This window comes from Triticum urartu, chromosome 5A (assembly GCF_056163025.1).
Source record: "Triticum urartu cultivar PI428250 chromosome 5A, HENAU_Tu73, whole genome shotgun sequence".
Taxonomy (NCBI): Eukaryota; Viridiplantae; Streptophyta; class Magnoliopsida; order Poales; family Poaceae; genus Triticum; species Triticum urartu.
In genome coordinates this window covers 539,589,144-539,609,735 of record NC_141877.1, presented here as the reverse complement: position 1 = coordinate 539,609,735, position 20,592 = coordinate 539,589,144, and the positions used below count along the sequence as shown (strand labels likewise).

The 20,592-nt window shown below is 52.6% G+C and overlaps 3 protein-coding genes and 1 pseudogene across 3 annotated transcripts; all 4 read right to left on the bottom strand.

Annotated features, from left to right (window-relative positions):
- Window positions 1-1,682: 1,682 nt before the first annotated feature.
- On the bottom strand, window positions 1,683-2,560 carry LOC125510373 (RING-H2 finger protein ATL80 pseudogene; annotated as a pseudogene).
- A 3,542-nt stretch (window positions 2,561-6,102) lies between these two features.
- Window positions 6,103-10,648, bottom strand: LOC147972630 (uncharacterized). The gene is made up of 3 exons (XM_087524414.1): window positions 9,470-10,648; window positions 7,909-8,201; window positions 6,103-7,330 (listed from the first exon to the last, which is right to left on the bottom strand). The coding sequence occupies exons 1-3, from the start codon at window positions 10,646-10,648 to the stop codon at window positions 6,103-6,105; spliced, it is 2,700 nt and encodes an 899-aa protein (XP_087380540.1).
- A 552-nt stretch (window positions 10,649-11,200) lies between these two features.
- On the bottom strand, window positions 11,201-12,110 carry LOC125556587 (RING-H2 finger protein ATL8). The gene has a single exon (XM_048719287.2). The coding sequence runs from the start codon at window positions 12,030-12,032 to the stop codon at window positions 11,433-11,435; it is 600 nt and encodes a 199-aa protein (XP_048575244.1). The 5' UTR covers window positions 12,033-12,110; the 3' UTR covers window positions 11,201-11,432.
- Window positions 12,111-17,300: 5,190 nt separating this feature from the next.
- On the bottom strand, window positions 17,301-18,197 carry LOC125556586 (RING-H2 finger protein ATL80). Its single transcript, XM_048719286.2, has one exon. It carries the CDS (start codon window positions 18,103-18,105, stop codon window positions 17,533-17,535), a length of 573 nt encoding a protein of 190 aa, XP_048575243.1. The 5' UTR covers window positions 18,106-18,197; the 3' UTR covers window positions 17,301-17,532.
- Window positions 18,198-20,592: the final 2,395 nt, after the last annotated feature.

Genomic DNA, 20,592 nt, shown 5'->3' with positions numbered 1-20,592 from the left:
ACGTTAAAAAAACCTGAAAAAATCGTTTAGAAAGCAGAAAACGTGTACGAAATAAAACAAAATCTAGAGGAAGCGCCAATAGCGCGACACGTAGCGGACGACTGAGAGCTCGCTGCGCTGATCATTGTGAGACTCTCAAAGGAGCCCTTGTCAATTAGTTGCTCCCTTAACTAATTTTTATGAGGTGCCCCCCTTCTCCCCTTTAACCCTCAATCACAATCTATCTGTTTGTAAAACCTTGTAAATCTATGTATGTGTAGCATTATTCCTAATTTAATGGGTCGGTGAGCTTTCAAGGGAGACGCTCTTGTATATGCAAATGTACAGCACACACGTCTGTATCTTTTTCTTTTCTTTTTGACCGTGTAGCCGGCCAGAATTTGTTAGTAATCAATCAACTGAAAGTGACCGATCTACAAGTATTTAAAGCAATTTTAATGGGGCGATTCATTTCGTTCGCCCGCATTTGTTTGAGTCGGTGCGGACAAAAGTGACGGCCCAACACGCTGACCCAAACGGACGCGCGTCCGTTTTTCGTCCGCGGGCGACCCATTTCAGGCCCATTTTTGAGCCGGATTTGTGTCGACGCGGACACGAGACGGACGCGCGCTCGCCCTTTTTCCTCACCGGGCCCGCTGGTCGGTGGCACATTGGATTCACACCCTTGCCCGCCTGCTACGTCGCCGGCCATTTTTTTAGATAAAAAAGGATACATAAATAATTTTAGCGTACACAGATAAAAAGAAAAGACCACTACTCGTCGATTTCTGAATCCGACTTGGTAATGTCCTCCTCCGATGTCTGAATATAGGCGTCAGCATACGCCTCGTCTTCAAAGTCCCAACCCGCCGTTTCTCGTAGTTTCAATTTCAATTGAGCTGCCTGCTTTCGCGAACGCTTGTCCTCCCGATAGGCGGCTCGCTCCCTCCTCCTCGCGTCCCTCTCCGATCTCAATTGCTTGTAGAACTGACGCTCGTCGACGATGTCCTGCGGGTAGCCTCCACGCCACAGCACCAAGGCTTCCACGTCCTTCTCTGCGATGGCGAGGCGACGCTGCCGCCTCCGGTGGACACGACGATACTCGTCGGTGAAAAGCCGCGGGAGAGGCGCCAGATCCTGCGCCCGCTGGCTCGACACGTTGGGAAAATTCATATCCCGACGAGGCCTCAGAAGGCGCCACACCGCCGCGTCGTGTGCGCGGGCCGCCTCCTCTGCGGTGTCGAAGGTGCCGAGGGCGAGACGTTTCTCGCGAAATTAGATCTCGGCGGAGAAGGCGCCGGAGCGTTGCTCGCGGACTCCGCGAAAATCCGAAGCGCGTAGGCGGCGGATCGACATGGTGGCGCAGAGGCGGCGAGAGTGGGCGGCCGATAGAGTGTGGAGAGAGCGCCTTCTTTTATAGCGAGCGCCGGCCGCTGCGCGCGCGAACCTTTCTCACGCGTTGGAGCGCCAAAACCAGCGCGCGCGAACCTTTCCCGCGTGCTGGAGCGTCAAAATCAGGGCGACGGCACGATGTTAAATGCGCGCGGTCATGAAAATGGATCGGCCCATTGGACGCACTGCCGACCCAAAACTGAAGAGAGCGGACGGCGGGCGAACGGCCGATCCAAACGGACAAAAAGCGGACAAAAACACCGTCTGTTTGGGTCGGTTCATTGGAGTTGCTCTTATGTTACTGATAGAAATTAACTAAGTGATGCACCATCGCACGCTGTACAGTTGCATTTTGTACGTACGTGCACGTACCAGCTGCACAAATACCACCGACAGAGAGCTACTCCCTCCGTCTCAAAATATAAAAATATTTTTGACACTAAAGAAAGGTCAGAGGTGGAAGCGCCTCGTCCGGACTCCGGACTCGTCGGCCACTGTGCCGGCGGCCGAGGCCTGCGCAGCCGCGACTACGTCGGCACGCTCACGGCACGTCTGGGGAGGGGGAGACTCGGTGGCTGCCGGCGATTGGGCGGCCGCGACGACGAGGGCGCGGCGGCAGGACGGGCAGGTGGAGCTGGAGAGGAGCCACACGTCGACGCAGGCGGCGTGGAAGCCATGTCCGCAGTGCGGGAGCACGCGCACCTCGTCGCCGCGCGTGAACTCCGCCAGGCAGATGGCGCATTCCGGCCGCTCCTCGTCCACCTTCCTCGGCTCCGGCTGCCACGACACGGTGGGCAGCGACTCCAGCGCCTTCTTCTTCATCCCCTTGCACGGCGACTTGGCCATTGCACCCGGCGCGTCGACGGAGAAGGCGGAGGGGTTGCACATGCGGGAGCAGCGCGCGACCATGCCCAGCCCGACCACGCAGAGCACGAAACAGAGCACCGCCGCCAGGATGAGCAGCGTGTCCGTGTGCACGCTCGTCCCACCGCCGGCCACCACGGCCGGCGCGGCGGCCATCGCGGCCAGGCGGTCGACGGGCTGCTGCAGCAGGTGGCGCGGCATTCTCGTTCTTTCTCGGTGGGACAGGGTGAGACGAGACTTGAGAGCACTGTGGCAGCAGGGGATGGAGGGGCCGGTTTAGGTCGCCAGTGTGCTGTGTGCAGTGGGGATTGCAAAGGAGGGAAGAGTTTAGGTGTTTGAGCTGCGGTTTTATAATGTCAGGATTAGATCGGTCATGCTAAGATATGATTCATAGCGAAGCTCATGCTAAGCGTGAGTGTCACTTTCGAACCATTCCTGTGGAATATTTCCATTGCTACATTCCAATCTCCCTGCCTTTTTCTTCACCATTTCTGCTACAACTGGGTACATGTCACTCCCCAAATTAGGTGCGACGTATCTGGGCTACTTAATCTATGCTTTGCTACTTATGAGTACATTTATTTAAAATTTAGAATCTTGCACTCGAGATGGAGATACAAGCATCTCTCGCACTTTCCCGGAAAACCTTTGACCCTTGAAGATTTTCTGGTTTTGAGTACTTGATCACAGTCACAAATAATGGTACCAGTGTACTATACGATCGTACATACGTATCTGAACATTTAAGCAAACCAACCAACCATAGGTTCTCCCTCCGTTCGATAATATAAGAGCGCTTTTTATACTAGTCTATTATGAGACGAAGGAAGTACGTGCTAATGCAAATACACAACATTTAGGTCCGGGATAATTGATAATCAAACTCTCTAGGGAACAAGGGCTATAGGACTAACCAGTAATAAAAAGCACAAATTATATTAGAACAACCATTTCAACGGAAATCTGACAACCGGGTCCCACTAGTAGGTGGCGCTCCTTTTTAGCCTGAGCTCAGTAACTATAGGAGTAACCAGTAATGAAATGAAAATGTGACTGAAAATTCAAACTACTCAAAACATATTTCAGTACAAAACAGTAGCATATTTCAGTAACAAACATGAGCATATTTCAGCAACAAACGGGAGCATATTTCAGCCATACATAGTTCAACGAGATGGCAATTCATGGTTCATGTTTTACTGGAAGTGGGATGGATTGAAAAAAAAACTGTGTGTGTGTGCGCATGGGGGGGGGGGGGGGGGGGAGGGGTGGTGGTGGCCAAAGCAGGATGCTAAGTTTTTGCCGGCTCATGTCTATTCCAAGGTCCATACTCAGTAATTTTACGGGTGTGGCGTGTTCCAGATTTGGGTACTACTGAAACGGGTTTGAACCTGCGAGATGAGACGGGTATTATAATTTACTCAGCAGCATCCCTGTGGGGTTAGAAAATACACTCATCTTCGTCCTCTAATAGGGTAAAAAGAACCCGCGAGGACGCGGGTTTCATGGCCCCATTGCCATCTTGAGCCACCACCAATCCCTCCTGTGTGGTACTTTTCTCACAAAAGGCAAGCCCTGGATTGTAGTACTCTGCCTGACAAAAGCCCCTGCATGTCAGCCGTATTACTATGTACTCCCTCCGTCTTGAATTTTTCTTGAATTACTTGTCGCAGAAATAAATATATTTAGATGTATTTTTAGTTCTAGATAATCCATTTCTCTTCATTTATACGACAAGTAATCCGAGACTGGGAGAGTATATTGTAGCAAACTCATTTGTATAGCAACAATTGATATTTAATAGGTGGGTCCCAGCACAAATCTCAATGCAGATGTGGATGATCGATTCTCTACCGCTAGGTATCGAAACCGTTAATAATGTCTCTGCGAGCCAACATATCCTCCTTTTCTCCCTGAGCTCACACATGAGTCCCTCAAAAAAGAGCGCTGCTACGCAGACGACGATGTGCGGACAATTTGTGCACGGCGCTGCACATCAGGTCGTCCATGCATATCATCAAAGTCGAGCAAATGGCTGGATATGGCATCGTGCAACTATCGTGCGATCGATCCATCGTCTGCATAGCAGTTTCACCCAAGAAAAGGTGGTAGCATCGGTGGCAAAGCTCTCTCTCCCCGAAGCTCATTATTGTTCTAGCCTCCTGTCCATCCTCACATGATTCATCTGCGCGTGGGCTGGAGCTCATTCCTGTATTTTGGAGCATGGTGCCGTCAGCGACATCCCACATCGTGTGCCCAGCGAAGGAGTGGGAGCTTTCACTCCCAGTGGACTCCCATTTTATTCATTTGATCATATTTGTATTCATGTATGATTTGAACAATTCTTTTCATTCCAAACGTTTGTTATTGTTTAATTTATTCGGATTTGAACATTTGTTGTAATGAGATGATTATTGTATTGTATGATGCTGGAACACCATAAATTTTTGCTTATCTATTTATGTTGTTGTTGTATATACATTATATTGTTAAAAAATATGAATTTGCCTAAAACCCTAAAAACAGTTTTGTGGATCTGTTTCGCCGGAGCCCACGTGGTACCAAAAAATCGTTTTCGAGAGAACCTTCAAATGAATTTGCTAGAGGCCATTTTGCAAAATCCGCTACAGATGCTCTAATGAATCAAAAGCTACAAACAAGCAAAAGAAAGCTGACGGGAGAAATTGGTTCGTCGAGATTGGCGTGCGGCCTAAAACCGCCACTGGCGATGGACGGCGGTCAGGTGGAGCTAGCTTAGCCTAGTGGCGAGGCGACCCCAGATATCCATGGATGGACGCCCCCGGCGGCTGGCCGGCGGCCCGCTCTACCGATCGAGTTGGGAGTTGGGACATGCCCCCTCCCCGAGTCTCCTCCTCCCCTCTGCCTTTGCGCTTTGGGTCTAACTGGGTCACGTTTCTTTTACATTTTGCCCACTTGTTATCCAGATGACAATCATGATGGCTAGAACTAATGGCATCGAAAAGGGAACAAAAAATACTAGCACAAAGCAATGCGTACGTGAAAAGGAGACGATAAGCCGACTTGTAAAGCGCAGTGCCTACTAGACGCATCACAAAATTGTACTCCTACTATAAGCCCTCCCTCCCATGGTCAACAACCGCCTGATTGGTGGCGTAATCGTAAAATGCTCGCGCTTCTACCGGCCGACGTGGATCCATCCATGCCCACGCCGCCGCCGGGGCCAGAGAAGAAGCATTGTAGCCAAGCTATCGAGCGCCGGAGGTGGAGGAAACACCCGAAGCGATTTGATTTGACGTGGAAATTAGGTGCAGAGTTGTTGCATCTGCTTGCATGGGTAGCCCATCATTCGTCGGCGGGGTCGACCGTCGACGGATGGCGATGAACCGCACGAGAGAACCTCCCGCGACCACTCATGGCGATGGGGCCGCCGTGTCCGCCGTCCTTACGCACACGCGTCCGTGCAGCCCGGCGTACGTACTGTACCCACCGCATCGCGGCACATCACATCACGGCCCAAAATATCCGGCGTGCGTGCGTGCCCGGCGCCACCACCTTGCCGAATGCCGGCCATGACGCGACGGGGGCGAGCGCGACCGCCGCGGCGCGGCCATGATCGGCACTTGACCCTCTTGCGCTAAAGCTACCGGTCGGTCTGTACAAAATATGATGGAAGCGTTCTACCCTCTCGAGAGAGGGCCGCGGGTATTTATTGATAATGATGGGGCTTATCCCATAAGCGCATACATAACTTGGAGTACAAGAGAGAATAGATAGAGATGAGAGTTTAAACTAGATACCAGTATATCTCTAACTAACTAACCCTATAACAAAAGTATATGCGCCGGCCCATAGGCCTACATGAGATATTTCAACACACCCCCTTAATCACAACTTGATCAAGTTGAGATTACGTCTAAAATTCTCAAAACTCCTTGTAGGCAACGCCTTGATAAAATCATCTGCAATCTGATCTCCAGAATGAATAAACCGAACGTCCAACTCCTTGTTGGCAACACGTTCTCTGACAAAGTGAAAATCTATCTCGATATGTTTCGTTCTGGCATGAAACACTGGATTAGCAGAAAGATAAGTGGCGCCAAGATTATCACACCATAAACAAGGAGTTTGCACTTGTATCACTCCAAGTTCCTTCAGCAAAGACTGAAGCCAGATAATTTCTGTAGTGGCATTAGCCAGTGCCTTATACTCAGCTTCTGTATTAGACCTGGAGACAGTAGCCTGTTTCTTTGCACACCATGATATCAAATTTGGACCAAGAAAAACTGCAAAACCACCTGTGGACCGTCTATCATCAACACTGCCAGCCCAGTCAGCATCAGTAAATGCACTGACAAGTGTGGATTGAGACTTGCTGAATAATAGTCCAACATTTACTGTATACTTCACATATCTCAAAATACGCTTAGCTGCAGTCCAGTGCAAGGTGGTAGGTGCATGCAGAAACTGACATACCTTATTTACGGCAAAAGATAAATCTGGTCTAGTAAGAGTTAAGTATTGAAGTGCACCAATCATACTTCTGTACTGAGTGCTATCTTCCTGACTTAGGATCTCTCCTTCATACAAGGACAGTTTCTCTGAACTGGATAATGGAGTTGGCGAAGGCTTGCAATCCTGCATTCCAACCCTTTTCAAGAGATCATTAGCATATTTTTCTTGAGACAAGACAATACCATCTTTGTTCCTTTTTACTTCAATGCCGAGAAAGAAGTTCAAATCTCCCAAGTCTTTCAAGGCAAACTCAGAGCCCAGGTCCTTTAGGAGTGCTGTCACTGCTTCATCAGATGAGCTTGCAATGATAATATCGTCAACATATATGAGCATGTACATTGTTATTTTGGACTTGTTGAAAATAAACAATGAAATATCAGACTTGGAAGGAACAAAACCAATAGCTTGCAACTTCATACTCAAGCGATGATACCATGCTCTTGGGGCCTGTTTCAGACCATAAAGAGCCTTATCAAGTTTGCACACATGAAAGGGTGCATTCTTGTTTTCAAACCCAGGTGGTTGTTTCATGTAAACCTCCTCTTCCAGAACACCATGCAAAAACGCATTCTGCACGTCCAACTGTCGTAGGCTCCATCCCCTAGACACAGCAACAGATAAAACCAATCTGATAGTAGCAGCTTTGACAACCGGACTAAAGGTATCCTCGTAATCTATTCCATACCTCTGTTTAAAACCTTTTGCCACTAGCCTGGCCTTGTATCTATAAACCGTGCCATCTGCTTTCATTTTAATTTTATAAACCCACTTACAGTCTATCAAATTCTTACCTTGACTACGTGGAACCAAGTGCCACGTCTCATTTTTCCTCAAGGCCATATATTCTTCTTCCATGGCCTTCTTCCATTTTGGATCTGTCAAGGCTTCATCAACCGAACGTGGTTCCCCTGTTGTACAGGTTAAACCAAATTTCAAAATATTTTTGTAATTTACAGGCTGAATTTTTCCTGTTTGAAGTCGCGTGCTGGTGCGTGTAGCGCCCCCTGGTCCGGGCGCAGAAGATCCCACACCCGATCGTGCAGGCCTGTGTGGTGGCGATTCCGATGAGGATCCTGCATCTGGCGAACCAGAGGGAGATCCCCAACCGGACTGGATGGGCGAGGCAGCGACCGCATCGCCGTCTGACGCAGCCTCGTCTGCACGCGCGTCGGGACCCACCTCAGGCGCGTGAGTGGGGGACAGCCGTGGACCCGCAGCACGCGTGGCGGGTGGAGAGCGGCCCGCTTCAGCCCCGCATGGGCCGTTGCCGCCCGTGCGTCCTGAGGCAGAATCATGTCGCGCTGGCGGCGGCGTATCTGCATGGGATCGCTCGCCTGCGGATCCCGAGGCATGCACAGGCGCAGGCGAATCGTCCTTGTGTCGCGTGCATTCATCTTCTTCCAGAGCATGAAATATGGGCTGATATGCACTGTTTTTAGCGCCATTTTCTGCACGAAAAATTTCTGTACTTTCTGCACCATCAATAGGATTAGTAGCATGAGAATTATTCATGTGATCAGTAGTATTGTTGCCCCCTTGATCTAAGCCGGAAAGATGAGCAGGAAGAAGGAGAATCTCTTTTTGTAAGAGAGCGTCGGCGTTTGGATGGAGATCTCTAAACGGAAAGACTGTCTCATCAAAAACGACATCACGGGAGATACACACCCGACCGGTGGAAACATCAAGGCACTTGACGCCTTTATGTTGGGGGCTATACCCAATGAACACACACTGTTTTGACCGGAAAGAAAACTTTCTCGAATTATATGGCCGTAGGTTTGGCCAACACGCACACCCAAAGACGCGGAGAGAAGCATAGTTTGGTGTACTGTGTAGGAGACGTTCGGTGGGTGTTTCAAAGTTGATAACTCGACTAGGTAGAATGTTTATAAGATGAGTGGCAGTGAGAAAAACTTCATCCCAGAACTTGAGGGGCATAGATGCATTAGCAAGTAGGGACAGACCAATCTCAACGATATGTCTGTGCTTACGTTCAGCCGAGTCGTTCTGTTGATGAGCATGAGGGCAAGAAACATGGTGAGAAATCCCTAATTTTTGGAAGAAAGGGTTCAATTTTTCGTACTCACCACCCCAGTCTGACTGAACTGAGATAATCTTACTATTGAATTTTTGTTCAACGAGTGCTTGGAAATTTTGGAAGACTTGAAACACATCAGATTTATTCTTGAGAAGATAGATCCAAGTATACTTGCTATAGTCATCAATAAAGCTTACATAATATTTGTATCTGCCAACAGAAAGAGGTGCTTGCCCCCATACATCAGAAAAAATGAGTTCTAATGGTTTGGAAGAGACACTAGTTGACACGGGATAAGGAAGCTGATGACTTTTTCCTTTCTGACATGAATCACAAACTGTTTCATTGTTAGGCTCACCAACAAACGGGAGCTTATTTTTCCTAAGCACACGATGAACAATAGTAAAAGAAGGATGCCCTAGACGATTATGCCACCTTGCCGAAGATAATGTGGTGACACCAAGACCTTGTTTATTGGAACTCCTAACATGCGGAATCAACGGATAGAGCCCACCAACGCATCTACCTCTGTAGAGAATTCTCCTCGTTGTTTGGTCCTTAATCAAGAAGAAAAAAAGGATGAAACTCAAGAAAAACATGATTGTCCAAAGCAATACGATGAACAGAGAGGAGATTTGTTCTAGCATGAGGTGAATAAAGAATTTTTTTAAGATGAATGGGTCGGCTAGAGGTATGTAATACTGACTGACCAACATGATCTATTCTCATACCTGTTCCGTTTGCACCATGGATCTGATCTTGCTCGCGATACTTGTCACGGATAGTTAGCTTCTCCAGCTCTCCTGTGAGGTGGTCAGTCGCCCCACTGTCGACGTACCAGTTCGTATCCACCCCGTATTGGGCAGTAGCAACAACTTTTTCTTCCAGTGCGTCATCATCGAACCTGTACCAGCAATCTTTGGCACTATGGCCAAGCTTACCACAGATCTGGCACTGGATGGGATCATTCCCCCTTGCATTGTTGTTGCCAGGTGCCGGGCCACCGGGGCCTCCTGGACCTCCGGGACCGCCTGGTGCACCACCTGATCGGGCGCCCTTGTTGTTGTTGTAGAAAGGACGCCCGCCGCCGCCCTGCCTTTTCTTGTTGTAGCCACCATAGCCGCCGCCGTAGCCGCCACCGTTTGGCTTCTGCTGCTGCTTGCCTTGAGGAGGCGGCGGTCCACCATGACGTGCGGCGGTGTTAGCAGAGGACTTGAATCCTCCGCCACCGGCGCCGCCCGTGAAGAGCTCCACTCGCTGATCAAAGTTGCAGATCTGCGAGTAGAGGAGGTCGACGGTGACTGGTTCGGTGCGGGCGTCCAGGGCTGAGACCACAGAGTTGTAGTCGAGGTCCAGCCCCGCGACAATGAAGGAGACAAGTTCATCTTCCTCCAGTGGCTTCCCGGCCGCAGCAAGTTCATCTGCGAAGCCTCGCATCCGGGAGAAGTACGCCGCAGCAGATTGGGTACCTTTCTGAGCATTGGCGAGGGAGATGCGAAGGTTATTGATGCGTGAACGAGACTGTGAAGCAAACATGTTACCGAGGCTTGTCCAGAGTGCGTGAGCAGTCCGGATGGAGGCGACGGAGACGAGCACATCTCTTGTCAGGTTGTTCAGGATGTGCCCGAGGACCTGCTGGTCCTGCCTGATCCATGTGTCATACGCTGGGTTTTGGATCGTCTGATCCTTGTCGTCCTTGTTCTTGACAACGGCGAGCTTCTCTGGCTCCGTGATGGAGCCGTCGAGGTAGCCATAGAGCCCTGCGCCGAGGAAGTGGGGGAGGATTTGTGCCCTCCACAAGAGATAGTTCTCCCTGGTTAGCTTCTCTGGGACCTGAGAACCAAGGCCGGAACCAGCTGGGGTTGATGATGAAGACGCCATCGGGTTTTTGGTGTAGATGGATTTGTTTCTAGGGTTCAGAACGTGGAGGAAGAGGATGCTCTGATACCATGTAGAAAATATGATGGAAGCGTTCTACCCTCTCGAGAGAGGGCCGCGGGTATTTATTGATAACGATGGGGCTTATCCCATAAGCGCATACATAACTTGAAGTACAAGAAAGAATAGATAGAGATGAGAGTTTAAACTAGATACTAGTATATCTCTAACTAACTAACCCTTTAACAAAAGTATATGCGCCGGCCCATAGGCCTACATGAGATATTTCAACACGGTCTACATGTACACATCTGGGTGATGAGTGACGACGATGATCTTTACCTAAACCATAGCTGCCGTACGCGCGCTTTTATGCATGCCACGACCTACAGCACCCACGTCTGTAGTATATTCCCTTTTCACTTTCTGAATTTCCGCTCTTTTGTTTAGCTGATGAAATTAATATGGTGCCGAAAAGAGAGCACGTCCACCCGAACCTGTGCGGTTTGCACATCCAGCAATCCCAATTGGAAAAAAAAGAAATTGATATGAAAGTATCGTCGAAAAAAGAAGGTGGTTTGAAAGTATTTCCAGATGGATGAAAATGCTGCCAACACAAATCAAGTGAGATGCGCCATCTCGCACACTGTACAGTTGCATTTTGTACGTACGTAGTAGTACTACCTGCTGGCCAAGATCTATTGACAAAGAGCGGCTATATACGTGTGACGTGTGTGTGTCGTATGCACGTCGCGAGCATACTAATTAAGTTGCTGCGGCGGAGACGCTACTGTGCCGACGGCCGGCAACGGCCGGGGCCAGAGACGGCGGCCGAGGCCTGCGCCGCAAGGACGTCGGCGCGCTCGCAACATGTTTGGGGAGGGGGCGGCTCGGTGGCCGACGGCGGCGGCGACACGACGAGGGCGCGGCGGCAGGATGGGCAGGTGGAGCTGGAGAGCAGCCAGACGTCGACGCAGGCGGCGTGGAAGCCGTGGCCGCACGTCGGGAGCACGCGCACCTCGTCGCCGGGCGCGAACTCCGCCAGGCAGATGGCGCACTCCGGCTTTTCCCCCGCCTCCTCCTGGTCGCCCTGCTCCGGCCTCCACGACACGGTGGGCAGCGCTTGCAGCGCCTTCTTCTTGATCCCCTTGCACGGCGCCGCCACTGCCCCCGGCGCGTCGACGGAGAAGGCGGAGGGGTTGCACAGGCGGGAGCAGCGGGCCACCATGGCGAGCCCGACCACGCAGAGCAGGAAGCAGAGCACCGCCGCCAGGATGAGCAGCGTGTCCGTGTGCACGCTCGTCCCGCCGTGCGCCATGGCGGCTGCCGGAGGCGCGGCCAGTGCGGCGAGCCGGTCGACGGACTGCTGCAGCAGGTGGCGCGGCATTTTTCTCGTTGGTTCTCTTCTCTGTGGGGCAGGAAGTCTGAGATGTGAGCAGGGAGGGAGGAGCGCTGGAGTGGAGGAGGGAGGAGTTGCGTGCTGGGTGCTGCGTTTTTATAGGGTCTGGGATTAGCTCATAATACTCCAAGTGGCTTCATCAGGTGGAGGGATATGATTCATAATGAGGCTCATGCTAAGTGGGAGTATCACTTTCGAATGAACCATGCATTCTCCTACCTTGAAAATTCTGGTGGCATGGCATGTTTTCATTGCAAGCCACATTCTCTCTGCCTTTTTCATTCCATGGCCTGGCTCTTTTTTTGCTACAACTGGGCACATGTCACATTCCCAATTAGGCGCGACCTGTCGGTCTGGACAAATTAACCTGTGCCACTTCCGGTCTTTTCCTTCTTCTTAATATTATTGGCACAATAATGCTGCAACGTGCATTAAGAAAGGGAAGGTGGTGCAACTCCAGGCGAAGATGCAGACATTACTACAATTTTACTGTTGCTAGTCACGGTGCATGCTGCAGCCATGCATCTCAAACGTAGTGAACCGATCTATCGGACGTGCAAATGAGCATATGCTGTCGTGTGAAGGAGGGGGGCACGAGAGAGACAGGGCCGGCCCTGGGGCATGGGCAGAGGGGCGGCGGCCCAGGGCCCAGGCCGAAGGGGGGCCCATGATGTGTATACATATAGAGTATAAGCAAAAAAATAGATAAGGAAAAAATTATGTGGAAAAATAAATGAAATGTGCTTGGCCCGTCAGGTAGCTAGGTAGAAAGTAAAAAAAAAAAGATAGCTAGGTAGAGATTAGCGAAGCATCAGCCACGACGGCCGCACAGCGCACGCGTATACATGTGAAACAAATCAATCGGAAGATCTGGCTTGTGCCTTCAATCGTCGGTTCGTCTTTCGTCGTGTCGTCGGCCCGTCACTCTGCCGCTAAGCACCTTGGCCGCTCGTTGTCGCTGCTGCGCGCGGCAGTCCGGCAGACTGTTGTTGCGCTGTGCGGCCGTGCCGGCAACCCGGCCATCCGGCAATAGGTTAATACGTTATACGTATGTGAGCGTCAGGACAGTACGTATCCACGACTCCTGATCCATTCATCGATCCCTCAATTTCATTAGTTTCTTTACTAGGTATTCAACTATCCATCTGAAGTTTCAAAATTTTTATGTATACTCTTCTACATAGTATACATTCAACCATCCTAATCTTTAGTCATTCTATGTCCATATCTAGGGTTTCGCTCATCCGATCTATAAATTTCTAATTCTTTGTATACTCTTTACTTTTATAATTTTAGGACACAGCATGCTACGTTGCCTAAGAAGCTTTTTCGGATGATAACTCATCTGATGTTGATCTTGATAGTGCCTTTAATGACTTTGCATCAATGGAGTATTATTGTTGTCGATGGAGTGAGTCGAATTTGTTTCTTTTTTAGGTAATCATGTCATTTTAGTTTTGTTTTGCTATCTTTTGAGTATTTCTGTCGTAATATGGCATTGTCCAGTAATTATAATAGTCAAATTTTAAACTAAAGATGTGTGGTTGAAAGATTACTCTTATTATTGTCCTATATATATATATATTTATGTATCACACGCACACATACATATATATGATCTTACGACATGGGGGCCCATCTCGTCGAGTTCGTCTAGAGAGATTCCACGGCCAAAAGCATGAGCAGAAGACAAACAAAACGCCGATGATCGAAGGGACAATTGGCATTGGAGAAAGAAGAAAATAGCCTTGCGCGTGGCGCCCACGTAGCATAGAGTAGGAGCAACGTGAGACGAGACCGACCAGAGTCAGCAGACCCATGTGTAGGGTGTCCCGCCACGTCAGGTTCGTGTGTCAAAACCAAACCAAAACCCAGAGATCCGGATAACCATAGGCGCCTTCCGCACATCACATGCCAGGAGCAGCTCGTGTCCGATCCCAAGGACCAAGGTACACTTTGTCAGTGGTCATCTGTACCAGCGCGTCTGTACTATAGACTATAGTCCACGGTGTTCACATAGATAGAGAAACCGTCTTGGTTCAATGCATGCATGCATGCATGCTTCTGTGCAACTTCATTGGAGAATACAGGACATGCCATGCAAAGAGCCCTTGACGGGGAGGATTGGCCGGCGTGCGTGCGTAGCACACGGCACGGCGCAAATTGCCCGGCAACACGTGCTCCGCTGCGCTGCGCTCCGGCGCTGGCCTAAAACCGCCACTCACGACCGAGATCATTGGTGATGGCCTAGCTAGTGGCGGCCCCGTTCCGACGCCATTGACGGACGGACTCCGGCTGCCGGGGTTGGGACGGCGACCCGGCCACTCCGCGCGAGTTGGGACACCGCCCCCCAGCTCCCAGCTGCCACCTTTGCCCTCTGGCTTTTAACTGGATCACCGATCACGTTTTCTTTTCTTTAAGCTCCTTTCCCCCGGCCACTTGTTATCTGGATCTCAATCGGCTATCATGTGTGGTTAGAACTAACCGACGGGATCCAAAGGCGGGCAAATTGGCAAAGCAAAGCGTAAAAGAGAATTGTCTACTCGATCGAGCACCACACCCACCCAGGGCGCAAGATAAGATTGTATATCTATCTAACCCTTACACGGTCAGACGCCGGCATGATTGGCTTAATACGTTCCTGCTGACTGCTTAGCCAGCAAAGCCTGCTCTTTAGTTTACCGGACGATCGACGTGGATTGATCGGTGCTGCCGCCGGCGGTGGCCGGAGTCTAAATAGTACTTCGAGGGTACGGGGCGCGAGAGGTCAAGGAACATTCGAATCGATTCCTAGGGAAACTTGGTGCCCCGTCCCGCGTTGCACTTCGCATGGCTGGGTGGTCAGATGCTACTGCTACAAAGCAATGCGTCTGTGAAAAGGAGATGATAAGACGATTTGTTAAGCGCAGTGCCTACTAGACCCATTACAAAATTGTATACTACTACTACTATAAACCCTACCTCCCTCTCACATTGTCAGCACCCGCCTGATTGGTGGCTGCTTGATCACCGCCGCAATCCGCCGTAATCGGAGAAGGCCCTAATCGCTGCTCGATCCACCAGCTCTTCTAGCGGCCGACGTGGATCGATGATGAAGGTAGGTATGGAGCGCGTTTTGACGAGGAGATTAAGAGCAACTTCAATGCATCGATTCAAATGGACGCTCTACCCGTGTTTCGTCTGTTTCGGTCGGCCTAACGGACGAACTGGTCACTTTTTTGTTTGGATTATCAGTGCGCCCAACGGTAGCTGGCCCTTTTTTGACATGCCCACCCTAACATTTCGCCACACACGGAGCAGCCAGTGAAGCTCGCAGTGGCTGGGCGCCGGCAGGAACGAGCGTCGGCACATATAAGCGTCTGCCCGCGACGGGCGCCGACAGGGACGAGTGGCAGAGAGAAACGGAGGCGGGATGTGCTGCGTGGGTGGGTGGACCAGCGGGGAGAGAGAGAGAGAGAAATGGGTCTACCACATATAGCCATGCCTCGCATGCAGCGGATAGAGGCAGACAAAGAGGACACAGAAAATGTCTACTTTGTTTTCGTCTTCGATCCAAATATAAGACAAATTTGTATTGTAAGATTATCTCCAACAGCCACGCGCCACGCTAAAAAGCATTTGCAGCGTGTTGTTCGTGAGTTTTTGTGCGGCGAGAAGCACTTGCTTCAGCGGTCGCTGCAAATTATAACGCGCGCGAGCCGCTCCAATTAATAGGCGCTACAAAAAAAAACTACGCTATGCACTCAAAACAAAACAAAAACCATAGGCATAGATAAAAAAAGCAAATACATAGATAAAAAAGCGATACATAGATAGTTCATCTAGCATAGATAGGTAAAAACGACAATGAAACTAGAAACTACTCCGAATCGTTGTCCTCCTCCTCGCTTGTGTTGTCCGATATATCAAGCCACGCGTCTTCTCACCGCTCATCATTGCTAGAGAAGAATGATGCCGCTCCCAGATCGCACTGCAATATCGCCAGTGCCTTCCAACGACGCCTGTCCGTCCGTTTCGCGCGCCGCCTTGGCCTCATCTGCACCTAGAAGGCGTTCACGTTGGCGACGTCCTCCTAATGGCGCTGGCGCCACTCCGCCATGGCTTGCTCCTCCACCTCGGCGATGAGGAGGCGGCGTTGCCGCCGCCGACGGCCGGCGTCAGTTATTAGCCGCGGCGGAGGGGCGATGGCCTGTGCCTGCTCGCACGTCCAGACATCGTGGAAGTTCATATCTGTGGGCGAGGCCTCCCGAGGCGCCACGCCGCCGCGTCGTACGCGTTCTCGAACGTGCCGAAGCCGAGGCGGGCGTCTCCGGACCGAATCTCAGCGTAGAAGGCGCCGGAGGGGCGCTCGCGGACGCTGCGATAGCGTAAAGATCCTCGACGGCGCGCCGGCCTGGTGGCGCGGTGGTGGCGTGTCGGTGGCAGGGTGAGGAAGCGGCAGAGGAAGCGGGAAAAAAGCGCGTGACGACGTGGATAGCGATGGGAGGCCGCGTGGCGAGCGCAGCAATTTATAGACGCGCCGGAAGCGGTGCACCAAATATAACGCACGCGACCTTCCGTTTTTTCACGCACGCGCAGTCGTTTCCCGCGCGTCTGAGTTTTCCGCCACCGTTGGAGCCCGCGAAATGATCCCACGCACATTAGAATCGCATTTTGCCGTTCGCGTGGTTTTTGCTGCTGCCGGTGAAGATGCTCTAATAAATGAATCTGCACGGACACCGAACAACACAAACGGGCGCTAGCGGACCAAATGGGTCGTTGCGTTGGTTGCCCGCACGTCCATCCGTTGTTGCATTTGCTTGCATGGGTTCGGTCATCAACTCATCATTCGTAGGTGGGCCCGACCGTCGACGGATGGCCATGAACGGCATGAGAGCACTCATTCATGGCGATGGTCCTCCGTCCGTACGCACACGCGTCCGTGCAGCCCGGCGTACCTACTCTACGCATCGGCATATCGCGTCAACATCACATCGCGGCCTAATATATCCCGCGCGCCCAGCGCCACCACCTTTGCCGGATGCCGGCCACCACGCGACGCGACGGGACACGACGGGGGTGAGCACGACCGCCTCGCCGCCGCCGTGCGTGATCGACGCCTCCCTCCACTTGACCATGCTTTGCTTTACCCACACCCACCCCTCTTGCGGCAAAGCGATAGATCGGCATGCATGCATCTTGGTGACGGCTGACGATGATATTTTAGTTAAAGCGTAGGGTTTCTACATGCGCTTTATATATGCAACAGCACACACGTCTGCATATTCTTTTTTTTAACCTTTGACCGGCATTTGTTAGAGATCGTAAACCCCCTCTAAATTAACTGGAGTTGATGTACAAGTATTTACACATCGACGAACATGTTACAGACACTAACCAACTGATGCATCGTCGCACGCTGTACAGTTTGCATTTTCTACGTGTGTACGTGAGCGACCATATACGTGCGTATGTCGTATATGCATGTACGTTGCGAGCATACTGCATACTACCATACGACCGAGGCCTGTGCAGCCGCGACGGCGTCAGCGCGCTCACAGCACGTTTGAGGAGGGGGAGACCCGGTGACCGCCGGCGATTGAGCGGCCGCGACAACGAGGGCGCGGCGGCAGGAGGGGCAGGTGGAGTTGGACAGGAGCCAGACGTCGACGCAGGCGGCGTGGAAGCCGTGGCCGCACGTCGGGAGCACGCGCACCTCGTCGCCGCCCGCGAACTCCGCCAGGCAGATGGCGCACTCCGGCCGCTCCCCCTCCTCCTCGTTCCTCTGCTCTGGCCGCCAGGACACCGTGGGCAGCGCTTGCAGCGCCTTCTTCTTGATCCCCTTGCACGGCGCCGCGACTGCCCCCGGCGCGTCGACGGAGAAGGCGGAGGGGTTGCACAGGCGGGAGCACCGGGCCACCATGGCCAGCCCGACCACGCAGAGCAGGAAGCAGAGCACCGCCGCCAGGATGAGCAGCGTGTCCGTGTGCACGCTCGTCCCGCCGCGCGCCATGGCGGCCGCCGGAGGCGCGGCCAAGGCGGCGAGGCGGTCGACGGACTGCTGGAGCAGGTGGCGCGGCATTTTCCTCGTTGGTTCACTGTGGGATAGGAGGATGAGATGAGAGCAGGGAGGTCTCTGTGTGGAGTGGGAACTAGGTAGGAGGTAAGAGCTGGGTGTTGGTGCTGCGTTTTTATAGGGTCTGGGATTGGCTCGTACTCCAAAAGTGGCTTAGGTGGAGGATATGATTCATAATGAAGCTCATGCTAAGTGGGAGTATCACTTTCTTGTGGCATGTTTTCATTGCTAGCCTCATTCCTTCTACCTTCTTCGTGCCTCTTTTTTTTGCTACAACTGGGCACATGTCACCTTCCAAATTAGGTGTGACCGGTCGGTCTGGACTAATAAACCTATGACTCTTTCTTTTCTTATTTTTGTATAATCAATAATGCTGCAACTTCAAGCGGAGATGCGGACATTACAATTTTACTATCACTTTGCACTGCTCCTAGTCACAGTGCATGCGACTGCCATGCATCTTAAGTGTAGTGAACCGTTCTATCGGACGTGGAAATGATCATATGCTGTCACCTGAAAGAGGGGCACGAGAGAGATTCCACGGCCAAAGGCCGGAGCAGAAGACAAACAAAACGCCGATGATCGAAGGGACGGACAACTGGAGAAAGAAGAAAAGTAGCCTCGCGCGTGGCGCCCACGTAGCATAGAGTAGGAGCAACGTGAGGTGAGAGTGAGAGTGAGACCGACCAGAGTCACCAGACCCATGTGTAGCGTGGTCCGCCACGTCAGGTACGTGTGTCAAACCAAACCAAAACCAAAAGTGGATCCGGATAACATAGGCGCCGTACGCATGCACATGCCCGCCTGCGGCAGGAGTAGCTTTGTGATCGATCCCAAGGACCGACGTACACTTGGTCACCTGTATACTAGCGCATCCCATAGTCCACGGTGTTCACATAGAGAATGAAACCGTCTTGGTTCAATGCATGCGTGCTTCTTTGAGGGTTCATCGGTGAACACAGGACCATGTCCACCGGAAGCTAAGCAAAGAACCGTTGACGGGGAGGGTTGGCCGGTGTGCGTGCCTAGCACAGGGCACGGCGCAAATTGCCCGGCAACACGTGCTCCGCTGCGCTCCGGCGCTGGCCTAAAACCGCCACTCACGACCGAGATCATTGGTGATGGCCTAGCTAGTGGCGGCCACATCGGCCATCCCGACGCCATGCATGGATGGACGAACGGACGGACGCCGGCTGCCCGGGTTGGGACGGCGACCCGGCCACTCTGCGAGCGTCGGGACACCGCACCCCCACTGTTCTCTGCCCTTGGCCCTTGGCTACAACTGGATCACGTTTCTTTTTCTGCCACTTGTTATCTACCCAGATGGCAATCATGGTGGTTAGACTAAGAGCAACTTTTTGTCCGTTTGGATCGGCTCGGCCGACACAATCGTCCGGCGTTGTGTTTGGGTCGGCGCGAGCGCCCAACGCTGGCCCGACCCATTTCATCGGCGCGCCAAAAAAAGTATTGCAAGCATTTTGACAATAAATACATGCATTTAATTAAACATAAAAGCCGACCACGAAGGCCGGCGAAAGTCCACATTACATTAATTAAAATACTAAAAACTAGACGACGCGCTGCCCTAGGCGTCCTCGTCGGCGGCGGCGTCTACGTCGGGACCGGGGAGGTCGATCAACGTCGGCGCATGGCCGGCCCAGGGGAACGCCGTGTTCCAGACGGCGGTGATGTCGGGCTTTGCCGCCGCTGCTTGGGCCTGGCGCGCCTCCTCTTCGGCCTCGCGCTCGAGCATCTGCAGGCGCTGGCCCTCCCGGCGGTCCTCGGCAAGCCGAACGCGGCGCCAGTGATCGAGGTAGGCCGCCTCCTGCTTCTCCGTCGCCCCGAGCCAGATCGGCGGAGCCTTGACCCACTCGCGGACTACTCCGGTCCAGGAGTAGCGCTCGATGTAGGCCGGCTCCTCCGGCTCGGCTTTGGGCGGGGACGGCGGGGCCACCGGCGGCACGACGCAGTCGCCCGCCACGGAGAGGGCCATGGCCTCCGCCATGGCAGCCTCCAAAGCCGCCTCGTCCGTCTCCCTCCACCGCTCCTCCTCCTCGTTCTCCTTGATGGCCGCCTGGTAGGCGGCCTCGGCCTCCTGATCCTTGTCGCAGACGACGAGCGCGGGCGGCGGCAGGCTGTGGTCGACGCCGCGGACGCCGCGTCGCCTCGCCTCCTCGTGCTCGATGGCGAACCATCGAGCCCAGTTGAGCGAGTCGACGGCAAAGCGCGGGTCGGCGCGTTGCTCCTCGCTCAGCAACGCCCGCCGGCGCCGCACCTCCTTCGCATGGGCCCTGGCCGTCCGCGGCGCCGGCAGCACTGGGATCCTTTTCGGATCCAAATGCCAGTCGTGCGGCAGCGTCACGTCCGGGTACGACAGAGGCAAGCGGTGGTGCCAGTGCCACTCGGCCTGGTGCACCGGCACGCTGATGCGCTGCCTCTGCCGGGGAGCGCACGCCGACACGGGAAGGGCGGGGAGAGAGGGGGAATGGCGGG

Excerpts from the sequence above, each read along its gene's own strand:
- LOC147972630 (XM_087524414.1), bottom strand. The coding sequence starts at position 10,648 with ATGGCGTCTTCATCATCAACCCCAGCTGGTTCCGGCCTTGGTTCTCAG. Across the intron at positions 8,202-9,469 it reads TAGATCATGTTGGTCAGTCA|AAAGTACAGAAATTTTTCGT; the intron begins GTATTACATACC and ends TTGATGGTGCAG. Across the intron at positions 7,331-7,908 it reads CCCCCACTCACGCGCCTGAG|GGGATGGAGCCTACGACAGT; the intron begins GTGGGTCCCGAC and ends TGCTGTGTCTAG.
- LOC125556587 (XM_048719287.2), bottom strand. The coding sequence starts at position 12,032 with ATGCCGCGCCACCTGCTGCAGCAGTCCGTCGACCGGCTCGCCGCACTG.
- LOC125556586 (XM_048719286.2), bottom strand. The coding sequence starts at position 18,105 with ATGCCGCGCCACCTGCTCCAGCAGTCCGTCGACCGCCTCGCCGCCTTG.